Source organism: Coregonus clupeaformis, chromosome 17 (assembly GCF_020615455.1).
Source record: "Coregonus clupeaformis isolate EN_2021a chromosome 17, ASM2061545v1, whole genome shotgun sequence".
Taxonomy (NCBI): domain Eukaryota; kingdom Metazoa; phylum Chordata; class Actinopteri; order Salmoniformes; family Salmonidae; genus Coregonus; species Coregonus clupeaformis.
In genome coordinates this window covers 35,985,475-36,002,872 of record NC_059208.1, presented here as the reverse complement: position 1 = coordinate 36,002,872, position 17,398 = coordinate 35,985,475, and the positions used below count along the sequence as shown (strand labels likewise).

General features: G+C 41.8%; 1 protein-coding gene across 7 annotated transcripts in view; it reads right to left on the bottom strand.

The window, feature by feature from the left end:
• Positions 1–4,031: 4,031 nt before the first annotated feature.
• Positions 4,032–17,398, bottom strand: part of LOC121586322 (CUGBP Elav-like family member 3) — a 35,437-nt gene continuing 22,070 nt past the window's right edge. For 2 of the 7 annotated variants that reach the window (XM_041902922.2, XM_041902924.2), the window contains exons 4-13: positions 14,943–14,991; positions 14,006–14,134; positions 13,469–13,548; positions 13,052–13,195; positions 11,183–11,315; positions 10,825–10,965; positions 10,339–10,614; positions 10,014–10,157; positions 9,669–9,801; positions 4,033–4,858 (exon numbers count right to left, since the gene is read on the bottom strand). In XM_041902922.2, coding sequence (XP_041758856.1) covers positions 9,674–9,801; positions 10,014–10,157; positions 10,339–10,614; positions 10,825–10,965; positions 11,183–11,315; positions 13,052–13,195; positions 13,469–13,548; positions 14,006–14,134; positions 14,943–14,991 — 1,224 coding nt within the window. In that variant the 3' untranslated portion in view covers positions 4,033–4,858; positions 9,669–9,673. Of the gene's footprint in view, positions 4,859–7,417; positions 7,503–9,668; positions 9,802–10,013; positions 10,158–10,338; positions 10,615–10,824; positions 10,966–11,182; positions 11,316–13,051; positions 13,196–13,468; positions 13,549–14,005; positions 14,135–14,942; positions 14,992–17,398 lie in introns of all 7 variants that reach the window. The other 5 variants (XR_006003929.1, XM_041902928.2, XM_041902927.2 and 2 more) reach the window with 5 other exon arrangements.

Here is a 17,398-nt window from a genome sequence, read left to right as displayed (position 1 = left end):
TTTTAAACAAAATCATGAAATCAATTGTAGCCTATTATCTAGGCTGCAATTAACATGACAACTCACACTAAATTATTCCACTGCTCTGTCTTTTGCTACATACTTCAGTCAGACTACCATAATTGAAGTGGTTTGTAGTGAGGAGGGGCGTTGTACCAAACAAAGTAATCAGTGATTGGATCATCTCTAACCAATCAGAGTATCAAAGTCATTGACACATTTTCAAACGCTGCTTTACCCACGTGTTCTGGCTGTGGCCCAACCCATTGGTTTCTGGACCAATCAGACGGCCCCGAATGTGTTCTCATTCCATGAAGGGGTCGGGAGGTACTCAGATCTAGACTCATTGCTGAGAAGAAACTAACGGTGTGGTGTAGAGTTTGGCCAGAGCAAGGATTCTGGGTAGCCAGGCAAGGCTGCAATATGAGTGAAAAAGCAGGGCCTATAGTTCTACTTAGATTCCTGTAGGCCTACCCTGTACAGCAGGGTTCTTCAATTCCGGTCCTGGAGGGCCGAAACACTTCTGTTTTTCATCCTCTCCTTCTAATCAGGGGCTAATTCAGACCTGGGACACCAGGTGAGTGCAATTAACTACCAGGTAGAAATAAAAAACAGAGGTGTTTCGGCCCTCCAGGACCGGAATTGAAGAACCCTGCTGTACAGGGTTTTAGCTTAGGATGGGTTATGGATAGGGGACAATTTTTCACCTTTACTTGGTGATACTTCCTTATTTCTCGATTTGTAAGGCACCGGTGTCTTATAAACGCATGTTTCCAGTTGCAGGAGGAACTCCGATAACGAGGAAATATAAAGAAAGATACTAAATCCACTTTTTGTGGGCCTCCCGAGTGGCGCAGTGGTCTAAGGCACTGCATCGCAGTGCTTGAGGCGTCACTACAGAACCAGGTTCGATCCCAGGCTGTGTCACAGCCGGCCGTGACCGGGAGAGGCGCACACTTGGGCCAGCGTCATCCGGGTTAGGGGAGGGTTTGGCCTGCCGGGATTTCCTTGTTCCATTGCACTCTAGCGACTCCTTGAGGCGGGCCGGGCGCCTGCAAGTAAAAAATTATAAACACAAATCCACTTTTTGTACCGAGTGAGAAATGCCTCCTGCATGTGTATAGGTCTTTGTTTGTGTTGTTTAGGTTGTGCTGTGTGACATGTTGTTATCTTCTCCTACACGTAGCCACGTCGCTTAGAAATGACTAGTTCCAGCAAAAATGGATTTAATATTTTTCAGAATATTCTCTGGTTTTTGGAGTTCCTCCTGGAACTAGAAACAAACGTTTATAAGACACGGATTCCTTGCAAATCAAGAATTAAGAAAGTATTGCCAGGTAAAGGTTGGTTAAAAATAAGTTTGCCATGCTTTCAATGGACCATCGGCTCGACCTCCAGTACAAACTAGTTTAACTATGCTGCTGGAGGTTTGATATAGATACGCTAGGTCTAGACCAGGGTTCTCCAACCCTGTTCCTGGAGAGCTACCGTCCTTTAGGTTTTCACTCCAACCCTAATCAAGCACACCTGATTCTAATAATTAGCTGGTTGATAAGCTGAATCAGGTTAGTTACAACTGGGGTTGGAGCAAAAACCTACAGGAGGGTAGCTCTCCAGGAACAGGGTTGCGAGAGCCCTGGTCTAGGCCAATGGGAATCTCAGTGTTTAAATTGTGTCTTGCTATATTGCAATGGGGTCTTTCCACCTCAAAAAGCACAAGAAAGAGGATTGACACCCACCATCTCAGATGATTCTGAAATTGTTTCTGTTGTTAGGAACAGATAAGATTAGCATTCCTGCAACAATTTTGTTGAAGTATAATTTGATCTCTAAGAAATTAAGCTAATTGATTGCACCCAAATTGGCCACTTTAATTTATAGGATTCATGTGGGATTGGCGTGGGGGGTCCGTGGGTGGCGTTTTACAATTTCTTTGGATTCCTAATTTCTTACTCATTGTTAGAAAAAAGTCTGGTCCAAATTGAATTTTAGGTACTGTATTTATTTAATATTATCTGAATCCTGTAAATTAAAATGGTCAATTTGGGTGCAATCAATTAGCTGAATTTTTTAGATCAAATTATATTTCAACAAAACAATGTTGCAGGAATGCTAATCTTATCTGTTTCTAACTACAGAAACGGTTTCAGAACAATCTGAGACGGTGGTTGTCATGGCTTGCTGAAATGACATGGAACGACCCAATGGTAAAGTAGACTACATGTGAATGAATAACCCTTTCAGCAGTAGCCTGGGTGTTACCCTTTGCAGCATATTTCCCCACATATTTCTCTGCACGTCACAGTTCTATTGCAATGACTAGAATGCTCTACTTCTTGGGACCTGTAGAGCAGCAAACTCCAGGTGATCTCAGACAAAATACTGTACTCCACCCAATGACAGCATATCTATTCAGATACTGTTCAGTTTTCAGTTGTTGTTTTTTTGCCTGTGGATCCATATAAATTGGATATGCTTTCAAATGACAAACAGGCATCATCCAAGAAAATATTTTACAGCAAATATTTAACATTTACTAACATGTAGTTTGATATACCCATTTCAGACAGAAGATGTGGTATATTACCTGTAAAAAAATATAAGGCAATGTTTACATGACCCCCTTTCAAATAAGCCCTTATTTACCACCTTCTTGCAGGTATAACCCTTTTATACATATCAGTGCGTAACTGGCAAAGAGGGAGGGGTGGGGGGAGTTGTTAAACCATGGGAGCAGTTTGCATTTCAAATTAGGGAGGTGTTAAACAATGGAAGTCTTAATGAATTTACGTGCAAAAAAAGCTGAGGACCATTCACACAGACCCAATACCTGTATTTTGTTTGCAGGGTCTGTAAAAATGCAGGAATCATGACTAGGTCTTTATGTGGTTTTTCATTTGCCGTGTTTTTTAAATATATTTTTTAGCCCTTTCCGATATACTTTTTTAAAGAGCAGGCATGGTAAATTAGTGGGATTTTTGTCTGTGTATGAAAGGGGTACTAGAGTAAAGTGAAAGCTAGAAAACCCATATTTCAAGGTATACAGTTACAGACAAATATTGGCACCCTTGCACTTTTCTTAAATAATTCCCTATTTCTTCTAAAATAAGTTGAAATTGAAAATACAACTTTGGGTCACCACACCTTATTGGATTTTCAACATTGCAAAACCTATTTTATTTTTGTACATTTAAGTTTACAACTTTGAATTGAGAAATTAAAGGCAAATGGCATGGACAAAATTATTGGCACCCCGAAGCTAGTACTTGGTTTCACACCCTTAACCATGACAACTGCAGACATATGCTTATTGTAGCCATCAATGAACTGGCTGCACCTTTCTACTGACAATTTGGCCTACTTTTCAGCAGCAAACTCATCTAATTCTTCAATATTTGAGGGGTGCCCTCCACCAACTGCTGTTTTCAGATCTCGCCATAGGTTTTGGATGTGATTCAGATCTGTAATCTTAGCTGGCCACTCCAAAACAGTCCAGTATCTCTTCTTAACCGTTCCTGGGTGCTTTTTGATGGGTTGGGGGTCGTTGTCCTGCTGGAAGACCCACAACCTTCAATGGAGACCCAGTTTTTAGACTCTGGGTTGAACATTGGACTACAAAACACCTGATAAACTGCTGATTTCATGATGCTTTGTGCATGTTCAAGGCCCCCAGTACCAGAGGCAGCAAAACAACCTCCCACATCTTTGATTGTAGGTAGGGTGCATTTGTTGGCAGTTACTGTATCTTGGCCAAAAGCTGTGCAACCAAGTACTAGTTCCAGGGTACCAATAGTTTTGTCATGCCATTTTTCTTTATTTTCCAAATTAAAATTGTAAACTTAAGTTTACAAAAATAAATGTGGTTCTGCAATGTTTAAATCTAACAAGGTGTGGAAAGCAAAAGTTTCTATCAATTTCTTATTTAAGAAAAGTGCAAGGGTGCCTATATATTTGGCCGCAACTGCATTTAAAAAACCCACAGCTCTCTGTTGCACACCAATGCATATGCACACATCATTTTCGAAATTGTACTTTATTTTTCTTAAAGACATATATTTAAAAACAGCAATTGTAGAGAATAAATAATGAAACAATTATGATTTTTTGATAATTACATTTATGTAATTACAAATTCTACAATAAGTTTATCCATAGTCTTGTACTGTAGACCACAGGAATATTATATTTTCTAAAATAAAAAATAGCCATGTCTCCCTCTTCAATTGGTTAACAAATACATTAAAAGTAAAAAAATGAAGATACAAAAATTCCACCCAATTCCCATCCCTCACACCCCTATTCCAATACCAGAAGTAGTGGTTGTAATAACTTACACATTTGTTCATTATTTGACTCCATTTAAAACAAAGATATGTACAGTGAGAAGAAGTTGATTGTTCTTTCTGTTTAATTACTCCTCATCTTTAATTTAATTTTAAATAATAAACTAAATCTACATACCAATTCGACCAATGGTAATCATACAGAATAGTAATTTTTCCCCAATAAGGTTCCCATCCCACTTCTCCATCCCCATACATTGCCCTTCCCTCTTAAGTTATGGACCACAAACCACACTATACAGTAAAACCCTGTTCATTAGAATAAGTGATATGCTTTTTCATGTAGACCTTGTAGCTGACAGTACAGTATGTACATAATGACTGAATCCAGCTGTTGGTATGGTATGTGTACTCCGAACCACCCACCTACATTTGTTTTATTCTGTTGTTGCAGATTTTTAGAAGATACATATATTTTATCTTATTTTTTTTAGAAGTGTTGTTGCTCCTTTGCTATATGGTTTGGGCGAAACCAAAATGCTGGAAGTAGTTTCTTGATAGAACTCATATCTTCCCTGGGAGAGAGAGACAGAAAGAAAGAGAGAGGATGAATACAAATATTAAAACAGTTTAGATGAGCATATACAGTTGGGTCCGAAATTATTGACAGCCTTGATAAAGATGAGCAAAAATGACTGTATAAAATAAATAATTCAAATACTGAGCTATATTGTATGCTTAAAATAATGGGGAAATTATATTATTTTATACTAATACAATTGCTCAGAGAAAGAGATTTTGTTTAACAAGTAATTATTTTTTTCCTCAAAAAGGTAGGGGTCAAAATGATTGACACCCTGTTTTCAATACCTCACCTTGCAAGGATAATGGCACTGAGCCTTTTTCTAAAATGTTTTATGAGTTGGAGAACACATTGGGAGGGATCTTAGACCATTCATCCATTCAGAATCCTTCCAGATGCTTGATATCCTTTGTCTGCGCTTATGGACTACTCTTTTCAATTCAAATCAGAGGTTTTCAATGGGTTTCAAGTCTGGAGACTGATTTTGTGGCCAATTAACAATTTATTTGTGGATTTTGATGTGTGCTTCAGTGCTTGGGGTTATTGTCTTGCTGGAAGATTCACTTGCGGCCAAGTTTCAGCCTCCTGGCAGAGTCAACCAGGTTTTTGGCTAAAATATCCCTGGACTGGGTAAAGTTCATGATGCTGTTGACTTCTTTGACAAGGCCTACCCTTAAGCTATTTTGCTTAAACTGGTCCTGGGGCCTTGTTAAGGTCAACGGCATCATGAACTTTACCCAGTACCAGGATATTTTAGCCAAAAACCTGGTTGCCTCTACCAGGAGGCTGAAACTTGGCCGCAAGTGAATCTTCCAGCAAGACAACCACAAGCACACATCTAAATCTACAAATAAATTGTTAATTTGCCAAAAATCAACATTTTTTAATGGCCATCTCAGTCTCAGGACTTGAAACCCACTGAAAACCTGTGGTTTGAATTGAAGAGGGCAGTCCATAAGCGCAGATGAATGATATCTAGGATCTGGAAGGATTCTGTATGGACAAATGGTCTAAGATCCCTCCCAATATGTCCTCCAACTCATAAAACATTTTAGAAAAAGTCTCAGTGACGTTATCCTCGCAAGGTGAGGTATTGAAAGGTTTTGAAAACAGTGGTGTCAATAATTTGGACCCCTACCTTTCTTAAGAAAAAAAAGTATTACTTGTTAAACAAAATCTATTTCCCTGAGCAGTATTAGTATAAAATTATATAATTTACCAATTGCATACAATATAGGTCAGAATTTGAATTATTCATTTTCTACAGTAATTTTTCCTCATCTTTATCAAGGGTGTCAATCATTTCTGACCCCACTGTATATTTAATATGTTCACACTCTTCGGAAGTGTGGGAGAAACATCTGCAAACACGTTGGTTACACAGATATCACATGGATGTCCTAATTTTTAACTATACAAGCACGCACGCCTAGGGTACATGCATCTCATACAGTGACAACCATACTGCTGCATTGATGTGCATTTCTTACTTAAATATTTTTTTGTCTCGTTTTGGCAGGCAAATAAATTCCAGACATGCACAATAGGAATTCTGGGCGGTATTTAAAAAAACGAAATCTCTTCTTAATACTCTAGTCTAATGTTACATCTCATTGACCAAACAATTGCGTCAAAAGAGATGAACATTTCTTATTAAATAATTTTAAGAGATAACAGAGGACGATTTTCAAACTCATCCTCTAAAATAAGTGGTTATATCAAAGGTTGCACATGAGACCATAACCTATGGCTTTTTGTTTGATTGGAAATTCGTAGTAACCCAGAATTCCTACAGAGGAATGCTGTACCTCAGTCAGCAGCACGTGTGATGTGTCACAATGACAACCATACAGTTTTACCCAAAACCCTCACATGAAATGTTAGTGTCTCACTTGGTACACACACAAAACCACACACACTACTTTATTTATTAATACACACAAGTACTTTATGTGGATCCGCACACGTACACATACACGCACACAGCATCATTATGTCACTAACTTGTAGGTAGGCTACACATACTTATTCTCACAATGAGTCATACCTAAAATAAACAAAGTTCAGGCACAAAGTCACATGGATTCAATTACAACCTCACAAAAACCCTGCACTCCCGGAAACTAAAACAACAACCAACTAAACATGGGGGATATGTAAGAATGATAATCATGACAAACAACAAAAAGGAAACTAATCAAAAACAAAATCCATCAAAGGAAATATTTAGATCCATATTTGATTTATGGTTAATGCTTAATATTGCTCTGCGCAATAAAATACTTGTATTACAAAAAATATAATAGCATGTCATGATAATCAATTTCTTACAAAATCTGAGGTACAGTGCCATATAATTGATCAGTGTTTGCAAAACAGGACAAAATAATAGAGGGAACTCACAATGCACCAAACACAATTCATGGTCGCCACAGCAACTCGCCATGCAGTTGAGCATGGTGAATAAAGGCAACGGCCAAAAATAAAATTGCTAATGGTAACCATCACAGGCAATATCGCCACAGCAACCAACACAGGCCAATTAACTTACAACGCTGTGAGAGGAAGGGTTTTTTAGCGGTTGCTAGGCAACCATAGCCACGTAGTCTCCACGATATATGTATGGACAGGACAGTCTTGAGTGTGGTATGATGTTTTTCAGGAAAATGACATATGAGACAGCACAAAAACAATAAATAAAAAGTACAAAATAAATTAATGACGTAGTTATTGTCTTCAACCCAATCATACAACACTTGTTATATTTGTCTGGACTATTTAAAATCTACTTTTGAATAATGAAACATGTTGTCAACCCATTTGTCATGGCAGTGTTATGGCCATATCTCAACAAACCAATAATTCCTATGATGTTGTCTAAATGTTTTAACTAATTACTTACTGCTTTTAAAAGACTGTCACCTCACTCACATGTGGATCTGGTTCACTTACACTATATATACAAAAGTTTGTGGACACCCCTTCAAATTAGTGGATTCTACTATTTCAGCCACAGCCGTTGCTGACAGGTGTATTAAATCGAGCACACAGCCATGCAATCTCCATAGACGAACATTCGCAGTAGAATGGCCTTACTGAAGAGCTCAGTCACTTTCAACGTGGCACCATCATAGGATGCCTGTCACGTCTCCTCCCGTTGCTCCCCTCAGGCGCTCTGATTCGCCAGTCTACTGAGCCACCGGTCTGAGCGCACCACCTCGGCAACACCGGAATGGAAACCCAACGCACCCTAATCACCTCCAGCGCACCTGCACCTCATCATCTCATCACCATCCCTATATAGCCCTGGACTGTTCAGTGTTGTGTTGTGTGTGATTGTTAGTGTCATGACGTGTACGTGCTCGTTGTTGTTCTCTTGCTCAGTGTTAAGTAAACCTTTACATTGTTGATTCCTGTGTCTGCGTCCTGCCTCTTCGTATCCTCAGTACTCGTCACAATGCCACCTTTCCAACAAGTCAGTTCACACATTTCTGCCCTGCTAGAGCTGCTCCAGTCAACTGTAAATGCTGTTATTGTGAAGTGAAAAGCAACAACGGCTCAGCCCCGAAGTGGTAGGCCACACAAGCTCACAGAACAGGACCTCAGAGTGCTGAAGTGCGTAGCGCGTAAAAATTGTCTGTCCTCGGTTGCAACACCCACTACCGAGTTCCAAACTGCCTCTAGAAGCAATGGCAGCACAATAACTGTTCGTCTGGAGCTTCATGAAATGGGTTTCCATGGCCGAGCAGCCACACACAACCCTAAGGTCACCATGCGCTATGCCAAGCATCGGCTGGATTGGTGTAATGCTCGCCACCATTGAACTCTGGAGCAGTGGAAACGTGTTCTCTGGAGTGATGAATCACGCTTCACTATCTGGCAGTCGACGGACAAATCTGGGTTTGGCAGATGCCAGGAGAACGCTACCTGCCCCAATGCTTAGAGCCAACTGTAAAGTTTGGTGGAGGAGGAATAATGGTCTGGGGCTGTTTTTCATGGTTCAGACTCCTTAGTTCCAGTGAAGGGAAATCTTAATGCTACAGCATACAATTACATTCTAGACTATTCTGTGCTTCCAATTTTGTGGCAACAGTTTGGGGAAGGCCCTTTCCTGTTTCCGCATGACAACGCTCCCGTGCACAAAGCGAGGTCCATACAGAAATGGTTTGTCAAGATCAGTGTGGAAGAACTTGACTGGTCTGCACAGAGCCCTGACCTCAACCCCATCGACCACTTTTGGGATGAATTGGAACGCTGACTGCGAGCCAGGCCTAATCGCCCAACATTAGTGCCCAACCTCACTAATGCCTGTGGCTGAATGGAAGTAAGTCCCCGCAGAAATTTTCCAACATCTAGTGGAAAGCCTTCTCAGAAGAGTGGAGGCTGTTGTCGCAGCAAAGGGGGGGGGACCAACTCCATATTAATGCCCATGATTTTGCAATGAGATGTTTGACGAGCAGGTGTCCACATACCTTTGGTCATGTAGTGTATTTTATCCCAGTTGATAATTTAATACACAAAATTAAAACATACAATTCTCCCTTTATCCCATAACCCCCTCAAACTCAACTTTGGACCTCAAAGCCAGTTCCACTGCATTTTTTCATTATTGCTCTCTAATCAGGTACTGATTTAGACCTGGGACAGCAGGTGGGTACAATTAATTCTCAGGTAGAACAGAAAACCAGCAGGCTCCTGCCCTCTTAGGTTATAAGATGAATACCCCTGCCATAACCTACCTTAAACACAGTTTCCACTGCCTGTCAATCCCCCTGACCCTCCACCTCACCCCTCATTCTCACCTCATTTAGTAGGGTCGGTTGGCATCCTTGGGCCTCTTAAGCTGCACCTTGAGCCTCTTCATGCCAATCTGGAAACCATTCATGGCCTGAATTGCCGTCTGTGCACTGGACGGGTTGTCAAAACTCACAAAACCTGAAGAGAAGCAAACAGTTATAGACAATTCTGTGAAAGTATTAATACTACAAGAAGGGAGCAATCCTTCCCAGCACTGCCTCCTCATTATCATCATTGACTGTGTTCCCAATGTGGCACATTATTCCCTATGGGCCCTGGTCAAAAGTAGTGTACTACATAGGGTATAGCGTGTCATTTTGGACGCACTCGTTGTCATCATCATCACTCACCAAAGCACTTGCTCTGATTGGTTGCACGGTCAACAAAGACCTTTGCTGAGATGACGTTGCCGAAGGGGATGAACATTTGCAGCATCTCTGAGTCAGTGAACTCCTGAGGCAGGTGATAAATGAAGATGTTACACCCCTCAGGACCTAAGAAGAAGAAGAATACAGTGGAAGGTTAGACCATCAAGGCTCCCTGAGGGTTCTAACGTGACTTGAGATGATCAGGATGAGGTAGTGATTGAGGCAGTGTAAACTTTGTGGGAAACCAACATTGAAAATAGTCAAAAGTGAGAATTCATAGGAGGGAGGACAAGTAGGTAGAAATCACCTTCTCGTTGCTGCAGTTGCTGAGGCTGCTGATGTTGCTGTGCAAGCATTGTGTGTTGGTGTGGGAATGGCTGCCCCACCATTCCATAGGCAGCAGGGTAGGTTGCTGTGGGTGTGTTTGCATAAGTAAACATTAAGGACTGTTGAGAGGGCATTTCAAACCTAAAATTCCCTCCGGGAAATTTTAAGGACTCAAACGGACTCACTACTGCCCCACCTGTGTAGTGCTGCATCCCTGCGTATGCTTGCTGAAGAGGATCTAAAACTGGACTCTGAGCTGAGAGAGAGAATCAAAGAGAAAAATAACAGCATGATTTATCAACTGCTGTACAAACATGCTTTTTTAGGATGGTTACATGCTCCAAATAGCATTGGGTGCCGTACAACAGGATTCTTAGTAAACAAACCAAAATCCTAGATAAGGTTAATTTGATTACATATTCATAATGATCCTCTGACCTTGCTTCCATCAGATTGAGTGAGATACCTTGGTAAGAATGGATTCCATTGGTGTACAGGGTTTCAGATGCTGACTGTCCATTGAGTGGAGCTGGCACTGGAGGGTAGCTGAGTGGTGGAGGCAGAGCAGGCACTGTTGTGGCTGCCATGGTGGGCGGAGTGCTGGTACCTGCACAGGACGACCATTCAGGGGACAGACAGACATGGTCAAACAAACACAATAACAAACGCAATAAAATAGAATCAAAGGCAGAAATATATGGGGCAAAGACTCTAGAAAAACGAGATATATACTGTATAAAGAATAAAGAGAAACTGTGAGATGAGCAGAGCAGAGAATCCTGTGGGAGGGGATGAAGTGGCGGAGGATGGCAGCTTCTTATTACCTGAGGTAGTGAGTGATGCGATGGGCGTGGCAATAAGGCTGCTGGGGTTGAGGGCAGCCAACTGCTGCATGGTGATAGTGGATACAGGAGACAAGTACGCCGACTGGGCCACCAGAGCCTGCTGTTGCACCAGCTACAAGGAAGAAAGAGAGAGAGAGTGAGTCCTTCGATCTCATTCACTGTCAGTATGCTTCCCAAATGGCACCCTATTCCCATTTGGAAAGTATTCAGACCTTGACTTTTCCCACATTTTGTTACGTTACAGCCTTATTCTAAAATTGATGAAATTGTTTTTTCCCCCTCATCAATCTACACACAATACCCCATAATGACAAAGCAAAAACAGGTTTCGAAATGTTGGCAAATGTATTAAAAATAAAAAACTGATATCACATTTACATAAGTATTCAGACCCTTTACTCAGTACTTTGTTGAAGCACCTTTGACAGCAATTACAGCCTCGAGTCTTCTTGGGTATGACGCTACAAGCTTGGCACACCTGTTTTGGGGAGTTTCTCCCATTCTTCTCTGCAGATCCTCTCAAGCTCTGTCATGTTGGATGGAAAGCGTCACTGCACAGCTATTTTCAGGTCTCTCCAGAGATGTTCGATCGGGTTCAAGTCCAGGCTCTAGCTGGGCCACTCAAGGACATTCAGAGACTTGTCCCGATGCCACTCCTGCGTTGTCTTGGCTTTGTGCTTGGGTCATTGTCCTGTTGGAAGGTGAACCGTTGCCCCAGTCTGAGGTCCTGAGCACTCTGGAGCAGGTTTTCATCAAGGATCTCTCTGTACTTTGCTCCGTTAATCTTTCCCTCGATCCTGACTCCCAGTCCCTGCCGCTGAAAAACATCCCCACAGCATGATGCTGACACCACCATGCTTCACCGTAGGGATGGTGCCAGGTTTCCTCCAGACGTGACGCTTGCCATTCAGGCCAAAGAGGTTTCATCAGACCAGAGAATCTTGTTTCACATGGTCTGAAAGTCCTTTAGGTGCCTTTTGGCAAACTCCAGGCGGAGTCTGGCCACTCTACCATAAAGGCCTGATTGGTGGAGTGCTGCAAATATGGTTGTCCTTCTGGAAGGTTCTCCCATCTCCACAGAGGAACTCTGGAGCTCTGTCAGAGTGACCATCGGGTTCTTGGTCACCTCCCTGACCAAGGCCCTTCTCCCCCAATTACTCAGTTTGGCCGGGCGGCCAGCTCTATGAAGAGTCTTGGTGGTTCCAAACTTCTTCTATTTAAGAATGATGGAGGCCACTGTGTTCTTGGGGACCTTCAATGCTGTATAAATGTTTTGGTATCCTTCCCCAGATCTGTGCCTCGACACAATCCTGTCTCGGAGCTCTACGGACAATTCCTTTGACCTCATGGCTTGGTTTTTGCTCTGACATGCATTGTCTACTGTGGGACCTTATATAGACAGGTGTGTGCCTTTCCAAATCATGTCCAATCAATTGAATTTACCACAGGTGGACTCCAATTAAGTTGTAGAAACATCTCAAGGATGATCAATGGAAACAGAATGCACCTGAGCTCAATTTCAAGGCTCATAGTAAAAGGTCTGAATACGTTTTTAATTTTTGATACATTTGTAAACATTTCTAAAAACCTGTTTTCGCTTTCTCATTATGGGGTATTGTGTGTAGATTGATTAGTATTTTTTTTTTAAATAAGGCTGTAACTTAACAAAATGTGGAAAAAGTCAAGGGGTCTGAATACTTTCCGAATGCACTGTAGTGCACTACTTTTGACCCATATAAGAAATAGGGTGCCATTTGCGACATAGCCATTTACTACCAGTGTGTTCGCCTGTGTATTCCAATCTCTGCATAATGCCTGTGTTTGGGGTTCAGTACTACTAGTACTCACTACCTGTGTGTAGGCATTGTAAGCCCCGAGGTGTAATGTCATGGGACTGATGACCCCCAGCTGGGATGCCACCTGCTGCATGCGCCTTATCCCTCGTTCTTTCTCAGAGTCGGCGAACTTCACCACCAGGCTGGAGGAGGCACCCTGCAGGGAGAGAGAGGGATATTACAGATGTTACACAGTGAAAATTACACACATCACTGTACCAAATTACCTATATCACTAACACGAGGACTGAGGAGGGCATTCCACAAATATTTTCTCCACTCCTATAAATTACAATAGGCTATGGAGTGTTTGTGTAGGAGGAGGTCTGACAGTAGCAGCGTTTCACTGTTGATGAGTCACTATGTTAAGTGTCTAAATTACTGTGTGTGTGTGTGTGTGTGTGTGAGAGTGAGATTGAGAGAGACTGACCGGTAGAGTACGGCTCCCATGCAGAGTGCTGATGGCTGCCGCAGCCTCTGTGTTGTTCTGGTACTTCACGAAGGCACAGCCTACAACACATGACACATTGTAAAACCCTGGCCCCCCTCACGTGACACAACATATCCCTACAAAATGCACCAGACGTTCGGCGCTTCATTAGTTATAGCTGCGTCATTAACTGTGGTCCACAAAACATTAATTGCTTCATCAATCATAGCTCATAAACCGCATTGAGCATTATTAACTATGACCTATAAAACATATTGCATCATTATATTCCCCAGGTTGTTGCTGTAAATGAGCATGTGTTCTCAGTCAACTTACCTGGTAAAATAAGAGTTAAATAATAAATAAAATAAAAACATTAGTCATGCCTCATACAACAAACACAGAAAATTAAGCATCTATCTTTGTAGTGTCACGAGTTTAGATGTGACTGATTTCTGACCTTAATGGTAATATTAGTGCTGGTGATGTAAAGCTAGACGTTGTAGCGGTCAGTGTTGCAGTAATGGTGTTAGCTACCTTTGCTAGTGCCGTCAGGCCCACGGAGCACTGTGCACTCTTCAATGCTCCCAAACGCCTCAAACATCTTCCTCACGTCGGCATCAGACTGCTGCTTCCCCAGCATGCCCACAAACAGCTTCCTGTCTTCTAAGGGGAAGGTGAGGTGAAGGGCCAAGACAGGAACGAAGAGAGAGGAATATGGACAGAGAGTGATGGAGGGAAGAACAGAGAGAGAGTGGTTGGTTGAGGCCAAGAATAGGTAGAGGCAAAGGGCATGGATTAAAATGGAATGATTGAATGATTGAGAAAGGAGAGAAAAATTATCAAATGTAGGTGAAGAGGAAAAAGCTATCATATAACACAAGAACATGCTCAGGAATTTGCACCTTGTTTTACTTTATAAACCCAACGTGTTAATCGATCAGCTAATTTTTTTATTGGATGTAGTTACAATAAATAGTATATTGTGTCTGTGACTATTGCGCTATAACCCTGCTATATATGGAAAAGGCCACCAGAGTGCAGTATCAATAAACCTGCTGCACAAAGAGCATGATCTGGCTCTGACTGGAATGCTCCTTCGTCATCCACTGTTCGGTATGCTAGGTGACAATGTCTTTGAGGTAATGAAAACAGCAGTTGAAATCGTTATTATATTTACTTTCTTTAGTCAGGCACTTAAGAATGCTGCTACTTGAATATTTGGGGGATGGGAAAGAGGTGTTGTTTAGAAACAGGTGTTGCTTAGCAGCAGTGATGAGTGGGTATTTTTGCTGAAGCTGGGCTGAAGCCGTTTCAGGGTTTTGTCTTGAAACATCAGTTTGTTGTTTCAAAAAGGTAATACGTTAGACAGGTGTTTTGGAAAGGTGTTGTTAGAACAGTTGCATTTCTCTTCAGGTGTTGTTTGAACGGGTGTTGCTATGGACGGGTGTTGCTATGAACAGCTGTCTCTTACCCCCTCTGCCCTCGCTGTCTGCTGGCTTCACTTGAATGGGCCGGTTCATCTGAAATCGAAAGCCCATATTACATGGTCAGTAAGTAGGTTCCTCTTATCCCAAGGCACATCCATAATTATGAAGATTCTTGTTTATTATTACATATAATGTGTACATGTATGTAGAACACAAGAAAGGGCTGGAATATGAGCTGGCCACTCCCTCGGCTTCTGATGAAGCCCTGCCCATTACCCTCCTGGCTTACTGTTCTTCTTTTACTCTCATCTCATTCCCTATCAATTCTATTCCCTCCCAGAGAGTGAGTGTCTCTCACACACACACACACACACACACACACACAGGAAAAGCACACACCCACACACTGGCACACACCCACGCGGGATTAGGCAAGTGATAAGATTAAGAACGCTCGCTGGCTAATCCGGATTACAGAAGCACGCTGGATTAGAATGGTGAGAGATTCTGAACAGAGAGAGAGGGGGAAAGCGCTGTAGAGGAATGGATAGAATCAGAATCAGGCCAGAGTGAGGAGAGAGCAACCAAAACAAAGGAGGAAACAGACAACCTTTCACACATCATAAAAACATAATCCACTGAAATTACTTTTGTGGACCATTGACACAATCCTTATAATGATGCAGGCCTAGCTAGGCACTTCAATACTCTCTTTCAAATGTATGGTGGTGCACTGAGAAGGAGAGCAGGTGGAGGATGCAGAGAGGACAGGGATTTGTGAGCAGAGTGGAGCAGAGTGACAGTGTGTTAACGGTGGCTTAATGAAGGTCTTAATTATGGAGCTGGTGACATTTGAGTCACTGATCCCTGTCTCTGATTGATCAGCTGTGATTGGTCAGCGGGAGACAGTATTGATCAGAGATGGTCGGGCCCTTGCCACTTGCATGCACAAACATCATCACCGGCAGGCCTTGGGTTTTCTAATGGAGAGTGTCCCATTGATTACGACAATTAATTAGATGACCATGGGGATTGAGAAGCACCTGTTTACCGGGAAGGATTGAAAGCAGTAATCATAATGCATTTGCACATCGTGAATGTTCCCGGTAGTCAGCAAATAGAATAGAATTTTGAGCTCAGAGGTTTTGTTTTTCTACACGCCTCAAATGTTCGGCAAAGTCACCTTGGATAAAGTCATCCACTAAATGAGTTGCAGAATAAATGCAGTCCTAATTTGCATCAGGTGAAAGACTACTGTATTAAAACACAGAACAAAACCAAAACATCACATCTTAGCCTACACTTCGACTTTAACGACACAACCTAATCATGATGCAACAACTGTTTGATAGAAATGTCTCAAATCAAATTTCAGGATATAATATGCCCTGAATAAAACATTACAGAGTATATTTCATATAAACGCTAGGTTAGTCTATTATGACTTGAGTGCTTCCATGTTTACCACGGTTGTGATAAGGAGATGAGAAGCGGAGCAGATGGCACAAGAGAATGGAATTAGAATATACAAGAGCAGGGGCTTGGAGAAGGGGAGGCCATCAAGGCAGTGGCACTCGAGGTCGGCACGGCAACCAGCCCTGCTCCTCTGACTAAGTCTCCACCTCACATTGCGGTCACCATGACAACCTTGTGATGAGATCCACAGCAGGTAAACAAGGTTGCCCAGAACATTGTGTGTAGCAGAAAAAAAGCGAGGGATGAAGGAGAGAAAAAACAAATGAGGAATAAAGGGTGGTACTAGGTCGAGAGACGGTGGGATTATTAGATGTGTATGTCGTAAGGGAGAGAGGATGCTTGGGGGAGAACTGGAATTGTAGGGACAAAAGGACAAGAGATGGTGCCTGTTGCATTTAATTGCTGCCTCAAGGGCAGATACTGTAGGGACCAAGAAAATGTCTCCTTCTATTCCACTGTGAAGCCGAGCCACTTTAATATTTTTATCTTTTATATTTTCTCTTTCTCTGCAAATCAACAGGCTCATTTTAAAAACACAGCACAGATTAAACACGGACAAAGGCCAAACCAGCCCTATCTGTGACCCAATTTAGCTTTAAATGTTCATATTGTCCTTTTAAAAATCTAAATCTACAGAGACATTATGATTATTTTTACAACTCAACATACACAGAGGCACAAACACAAATGTCCACATTGACATGACCACACATAGTTAATATTTTCCTCTGTGATGCCAAACAGGATTTCACTAGGATTACAGTATGAGATACAGTGGGGAAAAAAGTATTTAGTCAGCCACCAATTGTGCAAGTTCTCCCACTTAAAAAGATGAGAGAGGCCTGTAATTTTCATCATAGGTACACGTCAACTATGACAGACAAATTGAGAAAAAAAAATCCAGAAAATCACATTGTAGGATTTTTAATGAATTTATTTGCAAATTATGGTGGAAAATAAGTATTTGGTCACCTACAAACAAGCAAGATTTCTGGCTCTCACAGACCTGTAACTTCTTCTTTAA